The sequence below is a fragment of the Borostomias antarcticus genome (genome assembly GCF_949987555.1).
Source record: "Borostomias antarcticus genome assembly, chromosome: 17".
Taxonomy (NCBI): domain Eukaryota; kingdom Metazoa; phylum Chordata; class Actinopteri; order Stomiiformes; family Stomiidae; genus Borostomias; species Borostomias antarcticus.
In genome coordinates this window covers 5,356,007-5,367,117 of record NC_140250.1, presented here as the reverse complement: position 1 = coordinate 5,367,117, position 11,111 = coordinate 5,356,007, and the positions used below count along the sequence as shown (strand labels likewise).

The window sequence follows — 11,111 nt, the reverse complement described above, 5'->3', positions numbered from 1 at the left end:
ATGGCTATCTTGCACAAATCAGCACTGCTTGATCCAAGATACCGAGGGGAACACATGCAGCCACCCGAGCTGAACCACGTCAAGACCGAGCTGGTTGCAGAGATGGTAGCAACAACGACCCGTGCAGAGCGCCCAACAGTCAGTCCCACCACGCAGGAAGATCAGTCCAGCGCTGCTGCTCCTAAGAAGAGCAGAAGCTCGCTGGGCAGTCTTCTAGGGGAAAAAAACAAACCAGCTACGCGCACTGCTGCTGAAATCGCAGAGGTAGAGATCACAGCCTACTTGCTGGAAGAGACAATTGACGGAGATGACGATCCACTCAGATGATGGAAAGATAACCAAACGAGGTTTACTTTTATGGCTAATATTGCGCGTAAATACCTCTCCATATGCGCAACCACACCATCAGAGCGCGTGTTCAGCACCGCAGGTAGTGTTGTCACTCCTCTCCACTCCCTACTAAAGCCTGATAAAGTGAACATGCTGGTTTTCTTAGCCAGGAATCTAGAATAGAAAGAGTAGGCCTAAACCCTGGGGTAAGAGTATAGAGTCAGATTGTGGAGTTTTTGTTTGCCATTTTTTTATGCCATTTGTGGTATTTTTTTTAAAATATATGTAAATAACAATTATTTACAATTTCTTTATTATTACTTATTTATTATTATTTCTTTATTATTCAACGAAATATGCGGTTGATAAACACGGGCCCTATCAAATTTTGTGAGTTGTTTATTTTATGCATAATGGCCCAGAAGCCACACATTTAAATAAAGCCGAATTTACATTGTATTTTATTGTGGTCTTTTGATTAAAGTAGGCAAGTAAGTACGAAACGAAATTATTATTTAACCGGGTATCTACATTTCTACATGCATATTAACTTTGGTATCTACATTTCAGGTCCCGTTGGCGAGTCTAGGTTCTGATTGGCTCTTTCTAGTTTGTTATTCTGCCCAGAAATGAGCATTTAGCTTGCCTGCATGTACGTGTTATAATAGCAACGAAACAAAATATTTTCTGTTCTACAGTAGGCCTAGTGTGTCATTTATTGATAGTTGGTTCGCTTAGAACCTTGAACTGGACTTATTAATGAAAAGCGTTGTATGCCTCAATGTGGCGAAAAGGTAAGAATTAAATTGCAAAAAAATAGGCTAATGCTATATTATTGTTGTAACAGGTAATATTTATGTTGCATGTGGCTGATCATGGCAGGCTAAGTTTGATGAAATCGTTTATCAAGTGGAGTCCGAAGACCCTACTATTATAGGCCTAGTCATAGGCCTAGTTATAGGCCTAGTCTTGTATCATAAATGACTGAGGGAAGAAGTTGCAAATGTTTGCCTATGCCCTTCCACTACATTGTTTATGTGTCATAATTTAACAGATTAGAATTTATACAGCTAAACAAACGTTCACTCCGTGTCCGTGCGTAAAATGTTCCATGAGCGCACGGGCTGTTGAACTACATCAAATTGAGATGTTTGTTAAGCTATAGATACATTCTAATGTTACATTTTATGACACATAGGCCTAGAATTAGTAGATTACGACTCAAATTAGTTAATCTAATTATTTACAATGTTTAAAGAAGCAGAAATAACTCCGGTATAGGCGTCGACTCGCACCATATGCCTCTCGCTCAGTTTGCTGTCCAAATTCTTCACGAAGGACACAATAACTGTGGGAAACGTATTAAATGGTCTTCATTAATGTAGGCCTACACATATATAATACCCAACTGTTCCATTAACGTAGGCCTACACATATATAATACCCAACTGTTCCATTTTCACAGCTCGTGTTTAAAAAGCGCCGATGTGACGATGGTTCTCAACCATCGTATTTTTCTATCAACCATTGGCGATGGACGATGATATCGTCCATCGGCCCAACCCTACTTCCCTGCTTGGCACTCAGACTCAAGGGTTGGATTGGATGTCAGTCCTGTGTTAGACTAGTGTCATGTCTGTGTACTTGAACATCAAGCTGCCTCGTTCTACAGAAACAGGCCATGAGCTCCTGACATGGGCTCCTTATTTCAATTGCTGGGAACGTTGAATGTTTATTTTTTTATTTTCCAGGCCAAATCCTGTGTACATGGATGAGGAGCAAGAAACAGGCAGTGTTAAGAGAAAATTTGTCAAGCCACCTGATGTCCATTTTCCAGGTACAGTGGTGACACCTATCAGTTATGGCACTAACTGCTACACCTACTGTAGCCTACATATTGTCATGTATAATTCCACTTGTTACTACAGTGCTGCAAGAATCCAGCCAGTACCCCTCAGCACCAACCCCAAAGGCAAGCAGTGGTATGTCATAACTAATTAAATGGCAGAAACAAAATGTAATTGCATGTGAGCTTTAATTTACAAGCATTTAGTTCCTCCGTCAAAAACATCAGTCATGTGATATGTGTTCAAAAGCATCCATTATTCATGTCTTTTGTTCCCTTTTAGCCTCTGGAGGAAGCAACTCGGAGGACGTTCAGTCATTTGGCCAGGCTAATAATGGTAAGGGGACCACTTCACACTACTACCTCCGGATTGACAGTATGTAAATGTCCATTGTCCGAGTTACAGCATTCATAGTTCATGTTTTGTATTCTCTCATTGTAGGCTTATGTGGAAGCTACTTGGCCGAGTTGGGGTCAGTGGACCTCTGTAATGATGGTAAGTAGACCAATGGTTTAAGTCAGCGTACACTCGTGTACTGTAGCTGCCATATGACCAACGTTTCAGTCTGTCCGCCAACTCTTTTATTCTTTTATAGTGTGTGTAGTTGACCAGCACCTCCTAATGACAGGTGTGTGTTGCAACTTGCAACCCTCGTTATTAAGTAGACCAATAGGCTATTATGTGGACTTTTTATGTTAGGTGGTAAACTATTATTTTAATTACTCACTCAGTATTCAAGTGTGTTCATCCCACAGGCCTCCTTTATCTAAAGTTGGAAAGTAACCCTATGGAGCTAGGTACATTGCCATATGGTGCTCATGGATGATAACTTTGATAGTGTTCATTTGCCTTATTTTGTTATTTCTGTCTATTTCTCTAGGAACGCCAAAATGTAACGCCAGCCCCTACTACGCTATGCCATCAGAGCAAGCAAGGAATGGTATGTATTTCTCATCTTAAATGTTGCTCAGTGGCCTTGTGGTTAGTGTCCGCCCTAAGATTGGGAGGTTGTGAGTTTGATCCCTGACCGAGTCATACCAAAGACTGTAAAAAAAAAAAAAAAAAAAGGTACCCGATATCTCCCTGCTTGGCACTCAGTATCAAGGGTTGGATTGGGGTAAGTCCCTGCGACATACTAGCCTCATGTCCAGGGGGTGTACTTGTCCATCAAGCTGCCTCACGCTATGGAAACATGATATAGGCTCCTGCTCTATGGGCCACTAGGCTCGAGAAGCATTGGTTCTCATGACTTGCTTATAAACAATTAATAATGGAGTCTTATCTTTTAGACAGCGGTGCCAGCTATGCACACGGCTTCAGCTCACCGGGCCTGACTCAACTGACCCCTCGCCCCCCACCCCACCCCCCTTCAGCTCCAGAAACACCACCGGGAAGGTTATATGGAGGGGAATCAAGCCAAGTGTTGAAAGGCAAGTACCTTTTTCTGAGCAGGCTCTTAACCTTACTGATGCCCTCTGAACTGAGAAACCTATCCCTTGTGACTTTCCCATCTTTGTCATGTTTCTTTTGGAGTTTAGGCTTAAAATTTAAGCACTTAAAGGTGGGGTAAGTAGTTTGACGTCAACAAGGCCTCCGATTGGTCATCTTTTCCAAAAGAACCCGCCCCTCCCTCCTGTCAATCATGATGTAGTCCCTCCCTCCATACATGACTGGTAGGTGTGGCGAGATAGAGGCCCTGATTGGTCAATACATTCGGGAGCGGTGCATTCTTTGAATCCAAAATACAGAGGCAGCGGTAAACACGGAGATCCAAGTTTATTCTCAGAGCACTTCTGTTACTGATAGCTGAAAGGATATTATGCCAATTTTACCAAATAAGCCAAAAGCAAACTACCTATCTCACCTTTGAACCTGCACTACGTAACTTTTTTGTGATTATATTGTTATTTTGTCCAAGCTGTATGGTGTTTTGAAACTCTAAGGATCCTGTATTCATGGAATGAGCAACACAGCTAAACATGTTGGTATTTTGCCAAAATCCCCTGTTGGTATAGGAATGGAGGGAGGGGGGATAGGAGGGAGGAGAGGACGGGAGGGAAGAACGGATGGGGAGGGGAGGGAGGGAGGACAGAAGGGAGGAGGAGAGGAGGAGAGGACAGGAGGGAAGAACGGATTGGACAGGAGGGAGGGAGGACAGGAGGGAGGGAGGACAGGAGAGGACAGGAGGGAGGATAGGAGGGAAGAACGGATGGACAAGGGGGAGGGAGGGAGGACAGTAGGGAGGAGAGGAGGGAAGGAGGACGGGGGGAGAATAGGAGGGAGGGAAGGAAGACAGGAGGGAGGGAAGGAGGGACAGGGAGGGAGGAGAGGGATGGAGGATAAGAGGGAGAGGAGGGAGGACAGGAGAGAGGGAGAGGAGTAGTGAGGGAGAGGAGGGGATTTTGGCAAATTCTTTGGGGGCGCTACCCACACGTTTAGCTGTGTTGCTCATTCCACAAATGCACAATCCTTACAAGTTGTACCTCGTTGTAAAGGTGACTAAAAATGCTTTCCAACGGTATAAAATACAACACCAATTGCTATTACTAAAGGGGAGAAATGATTGACTGAAATAATGTTTCCGAACTTTTTTGAAGAGCTTACATATAACTTACACAAATGGTGTAAATGGTGAATCTATCCTTGAAATTGAATGTAAAACCAATTCTTTTTTTCCCCCAAGACATTGCTGCCATGAGAAACACAAAGATTCTTACGGAGCTATGTATGGAGGTGAAGCAGATCTCACGTGACATTCAGTTTATAAAGACTGAGATTGCTAAACTGAATATTCATGGAGCTGGACCAGTGTCACCGAGAGAAGACAACTTCCCCATCGTGCTGCCACTCACCAACGAGGAGCAGTTTGATGAGGCTGAAGCTGCTCTGAGGGAGGAAGCAGTCCGTCAAAAGATGGTGAACAACTTAAAATTCATTACATTTGTAATTATTTATAAATGAGTAGATACTCTGTGCATTTACATAGTATTCTGTAGCACACTAACCATTTTCTCTCTAATCTGTTAAGATTACGCGCCTGGCATTAGTTGGAGGGACCAACTCTGAAAACATGATCCGACGAATGCTATCCGCTGCCATGACAAACACTCTAGCCTGCATTTTTAACTGGGTGGGAAAGGGAGAGAAGAGGGCCTTCAAGGACACACTGATGCAGGACTGCATGTTTGGTGAGCCTGCACCTCAAAATACTAGTATTAGTACTTTACTCCTCTGAGACACAGAGAGTAGACAGAATTGAGTATTAGGGCCCATTCATACTCTACATATTCATACTCTACGCATATTCTACATAAGCGCAAGCAATGCAAGCTTCGCAAGGCTACGCAAGACTTCCTTGCGTGTGTAATGCCGAAATTTGTCACTTGATGCAAGCACAAATGCAATTCCTTGTGTTTCCGATAGGGATGCTAAACTTTCACCATGGTTTTCGCCGTATAGACCTATTTGCCCCCCCTGCTGGACTGGTGATATATTACATCTGACAATACACAAGCTCAGAGTCGTATTGGAGCTTACGCTCATAACGTAGCTTGCGTTGCTTACGTGAGTATGAATCAGGCCTTGGTGTGAATCAATTATATGAAGATAGGCTTGAGGGTGGGTTGATGGGTGAATTGCTCAATTAAGGCCGCCTGAAAATCTAGTACACTACAGTACACACTGGAACGCATCCACTGCAGCTTTCTTCTCCCTATTATTATAATTAAAAATAACTAAATTATAACTTCTTTTTTTTTTTTCAGTTGCTGCTCGTCAATTTGACCGCAGGCTGACGGAATTGACTTACAGGGATGGAGTGCAGAAGTGGCTGCGTTACGCACCAGAGAGGAATGGCGGGGTACGACGGAAAGAGAAGTCTTAAGAGTTAAAAGGACTAGGTATAATTCATTCAGATTAAGTTCATACCTGTTGATCTGTGATTTAGCTGCTCTCTCCCGTCCTTTCACACTTTCTACTGTTTCGAGTGGGTTTGTTATTTTTTGTTCATGTCGTCTTATTCTGCACGACGGCCTTTCTGAGTATGACAACCCTGTTTGCAGATGCCAGGTTTTTGTGTCCCCTGGAGTTTCAGGAAATGTTTTGTGTGAATGTTGTGTGCTTAAGTGTACAAACGATTTACAATGTTCATATAATTGAAACAGTACTGTAATAAATAACTGAATGAGTAATGGGCTCTTTTTTTGTTCATAGAGCATTGTATAAGATATCTTGGTCGGTTCCCTGTAGTGTCTCAGATGTAGTAGCAGGATGTACGTGCCATATACAAGCGCAAGCTACTTGTGACTATAGAAAGCAAGAAACTGGGTATGGAAAGCACGAGATTGGAAATGGAATATAAGCGGCACTAATAAAGGTCAAGCTAGAGATAAGAAAGCTGAAACAGGATGAAAGTAAATTCGAACACTATAAAATTATTGATTACTAGTTATTTTGAATAACATTGTTTCAATGTATAATGCAATGCATAATATAGTTGAATCAATGTTGATGCAATTCTACATTCTTTCAATGTTGATCATATCGTCATTGAATCAAGGTTGATTCATTGTCGGGATTGATTGAAAATTCAATGTTCTTTCAATGTTGATCATAGCGAGCACTTTCAATGTTATTTTCAATGTCTGACATCAATGTTGATCTCAATCTTCAGCGTGACAATATCTCAATGTTGATTCAATGACTTTTTGCTATCTGGGAGTGTTTTGGATAGAAAGGATAGAAGGGAAACCGGTCTGTAGTTTTTGACATCAGAGGGGTCGAGAGATGGTTTCTTTAGGAGGGGGGTGACTCTGGCAGTCTTGAAAGCAGAGGGAAAACATCCTGAAACAAGAGATGCATTGATGAGGTGGGTTAGGAAGAGCCAAGTGGCGTCATGCCAGGCTGTCCGCTGCCCCCATGACAACCTCCTCTCCTCTGAATGACAAGCTGCCACTTGAGAGCGAGGGATTGCCACCTCCGAGGAGAGGGAGAGAGGGAGGGAGTGATGCCAGCTGACATTCCTCCATTCACTCCAGCGCCATCTTATTAAAAACTCCAAAAGTTCAGCAGTGGACTCCATGCAGTGTATGTATAGGCCTAGTGTGTGTGTGTGTGTGTGTGTGTGTGTGTGTGAGAAAGAGAGACTGCATGCTAGGCCTACTGTAGCGCTAACCAGAGTGTCTAGTGTAGATGAGCACTGGCATGAGCTGTAAAGCACACGCACGGTGGCATCAATTGATTGACGTGGGTGAGAGCTGTCAAACAAATCCAATATTGGCTTGAGCCTTGCATGCACACACACACACACAATGTTTGTCATGTCTGCCTGTCAACTTGAACTTCAGCATGTAAACGCTACACTGCTGTTACTACCCCCCCCCCCCCCACACACACACACACACACACACACACCTCTGAACAAGCCCCCTCCGAGGAGTCCCGGAAGATCAACTGAGATCCAGGGTGACCAGCTGAGATCCAGGGTGACCAGCTGAGATCCAGGGAGACCAGCTGAGATCCAGGAAGACCAGCTGAGATCCACGGAGACCAGCTGAGATCCACGGAGACCAGCTGAGATCCAGGGAGACCAGCTGAGATCTGGGCAGAGGAAAATGTTCAGAAGTTTAACTATGATTTGAACCCGACAGCAGAGAGCTGTTCTTTGGTTGCATCACCATTTCAACTGTTTTATTAACAATTACAGTGACTCAGAAACCACAAGACACACAGACTAGATAAGTACAACGATGCGAACGGCAACTTCACTAGAAAGTCCACTTCTGATTGAAATACATTTCTGATGTGCTAATTCGGAACTGTCCAAATACAGTCGATACCCACTGCGACGCCATTATTTACATGTCACATGTCACTTCGCACTTCAGAGGAGAGCTCTAGAAAATATAGCTGCAAGCAGCAATGTGGTGGCCAAGCAGGACGCGCGACCAGCGCATCAAAGACAACAAGCGACATACCCCATAGCCGCGTTCAAATCTCTACTGCAGTTTTGAAAATCGGGCATACGGTTCAGAATAAACGCATTTCCAGCTTTGACAGATTGGTGGCGCTAGAGAGTTTGAGGTGTCGACAGACTTGGTGACGGGTCACGGGACCGTCCCCGATGAGTGATCCTAATGTGGTTATGATGCATTAAAACGTTACTGAGATATGACCACACTTCCTGTTTGGCGGCTTGGACGCCAAATTCGATTGGCTGTAGCGGGCGAACGCCTTTGACAATCGAAAATCCCTGTCAATCATTTGTGGACATTGGTCTAGAGAATGTGTAGAGCCAGTTTCATGTAGATTGGTGCAAATTGCTAGGAGGAGATACATTTTAAGTGTTTTACACAAAATACAAAATGGCGGGAAATCCAATTGGTGGAAAATGGCATCATAGGGTGCGATGAACTCTGCATGAGCCAGGGATTCCAACGGTACCTTATTTTTGAAAATCGGTCACACAAGTCAAAAGTTGTGTGCCTAAACACACTTCCAACTTTAACATGGTGATGGTGCTAGAGGGTTCGAGCTGTCGTGGTGACACTTGCTGACAGGGGCCATAGGACTGTCCCCGATGTGGCTTTGATACATTAACAATTTGCTGAGATATGACCCCATATCCTGTTTGAGAAAGAAAGAAAGAAAGAAAGAAAGAAAGAAAGAAAGAAAGAAAGAAAGAAAGAAAGAAAAAGAATAAGAAAAGGTACAAGAACAATGGAGGCCTTCACAGCTTCGCTGCTTGGCCCCCAAAAAGACATGGTTTAAACAGTCAGTTCAGTCAGGTTGACTTCTTATCGCCATTTCCAGGAATATTCTGTATCTCTCATCCCATTAAACTATGCTTTATATTTAGACTGCAGACAGACTTGAAGAGTCGAAATTGGAAAATTATCCTTTTGTTGAAAATGCCATTGAGGCCGGTGCTCCAAAAAGATCTCAGAAAAATTGCAAAGGGAAGAGGAGTCCTTTTGTCATCTTGGGAGTTTGCTTCCTCCAGTACAGAGCTGTCCTCCAGTAGAGGAGCTGTCCTCCAGTACAGAGCTGTCCTCCAGTAGAGGAGCTGTCCTCCAGTACAGAGCTGTCCTCCAGTAGAGGAGCTGTCGTCCAGTACAGAGCGGTCCTACAGTAGAGGAGCTGTCCTCCAGTACAGAGCTGTCCTCCAGTAGAGGAGCTGTCGTCCAGTACAGAGCTGTCCTACAGTAGAGGAGCTGTCGTCCAGTACAGAGCTGTCCTACAGTAGAGGAGCTGTCCTCCAGTACAGAGCTGTCCTCCAGTAGAGGAGCTGTCATACAGTAGAGGAGCTGTCCTCTAGTAGAGGAGCTGTCCTCCAGTACAGAGCTGTCCTTCAGTACAGAGCTGTCCTCCAGTAGAGGAGCTGTCCTACAGTAGAGGAGCTGTCCTCCAGTACAGGAGCTGTCCTCCAGTAGAGCTGTCCTACAGCAGAGGAGCTGTGCTCCAGTACAGAGCTGTCCTCCAGTAGAGGAGCTGTCCTTCAGTACAGAGCTGTCCTCCATGAGGAGCTGTCCTACAGTAGAGGAGCTGTCCTCCAGTACAGAGCTGTCCTACAGTAGAGGAGCTGTCCTCCAGTACAGAGCTGTCCTACAGTAGAGGAGCTGTCCTCCAGTACAGAGCTGTCCTCCATGAGGAGCTGTCCTCCAGTACAGCTGTCCTCCAGTAGAGCTGTCCTCCAGTACAGAGCTGTCCTCCAGTAGAGCTGTCCTCCAGTACAGAGCTGTCCTCCAGTACAGAAGCTGTCCTCCAGTAGAGGAGCTGTCCTACAGTAGAGGAGCTGTCCTACAGTAGAGGAGCTGTCCTCCAGTAGAGGAGCTGTCCTACAGTACGGAGCTGTCCTCCAGTAGAGGAGCTGTCCTACAGTACAGAGCTGTCCTCCAGTAGAGGAGCTGTCCTACAGTACAGAGCTGTCCTCCAGTACAGGTGCTGTCCTCCAGCAGACAAGCTGTCCTCCAGTAGAGCTGTCCTCCAGTACAGAGCTGTCCTACAGTACGGAGCTGTCCTCCAGTAGAGGAGCTGTCCTCCAGTACAGGTGCTGTCCTCCAGAAGAGCTGTCCTACAGTACGGAGCTGTCCTCCAGTAGAGGAGCTGTCCTACAGTACAGGAGCTGTCCTCCAGTAGAGGAGCTGTCCTCCAGTACAGGAGCTGTCCTCCAGTAGAGGAGCTGTCCTCCAGTAGAGCTGTCCTACAGTACAGAGCTGTCCTCCAGTAGAGGAGCTGTCCTCCAGTAGAGGAGCTGTCCTACAGTAAAGAGCTGTCCTCCAGTACGGAGCTGTCCTCCAGCAGACAAGCTGTCCTCCAGTAGAGCTGTCCTCCAGTTAGGCCAGGCCATTTACTACCAGGTAATGGACAGAGTTGACTGAAAGGGAAGCTAGGAAGGATGACAAAGAAACTCTGTCTGTGTCTATAACTAGGCCAAGCTTTGCCTGTGTGTGTGTGTGTGTGTGTGTGTGTGTGTGTGTGTGTGTGCGTGCGTGCGTGCGTGTTTGTGTGGGTGTGGGTGAGCAGGTGTGGCTTTCCCCTCTGCAAGCCTGCCTGTTTCCATGGCACCTGCATCGTTCAAAAAGAGCTGAGACTTTGATTAACTGCAGTTTCTGGATTACAGTAGATTAGGAGGGTTTACAGTAGATTAGGAGGTCTGACAGTAGATCAGGAGGGTTGACAGTAGATTACAGTAGATTAGGAGGGTTTACAGTATATTACAGTAGATTAGGAGGGCTGACAGTAGATTAGGGCGGTTTACTGTAGATTAGGAGGGTTAACAGTAGATTACAGTAGATTAGAAGGGTTGACAGTAGATTGGGAAGGTTTACAGTAGATTACAATAGATTAGGAGCGTTTACAGTAGATAGTCTACTGTAATGTATTCCAGTAGATTAGGAGAGCTGACTGTACATTAGGAGGGTTGTCAGTAGATTA

At 44.9% G+C, this 11,111-nt stretch overlaps 1 protein-coding gene across 1 annotated transcript; it reads left to right on the top strand.

The window, feature by feature from the left end:
* The first annotated feature begins 3,505 nt into the window (after positions 1–3,505).
* On the top strand, positions 3,506–6,251 carry LOC311320211 (uncharacterized protein). Its single transcript, XM_084451914.1, has 4 exons — positions 3,506–3,607; positions 4,861–5,093; positions 5,206–5,365; positions 5,942–6,251. The coding sequence occupies exons 2-4, from the start codon at positions 4,872–4,874 to the stop codon at positions 6,058–6,060; spliced, it is 501 nt and encodes a 166-aa protein (XP_084308040.1). The 5' UTR covers positions 3,506–3,607; positions 4,861–4,871; the 3' UTR covers positions 6,061–6,251.
* Positions 6,252–11,111: the final 4,860 nt, after the last annotated feature.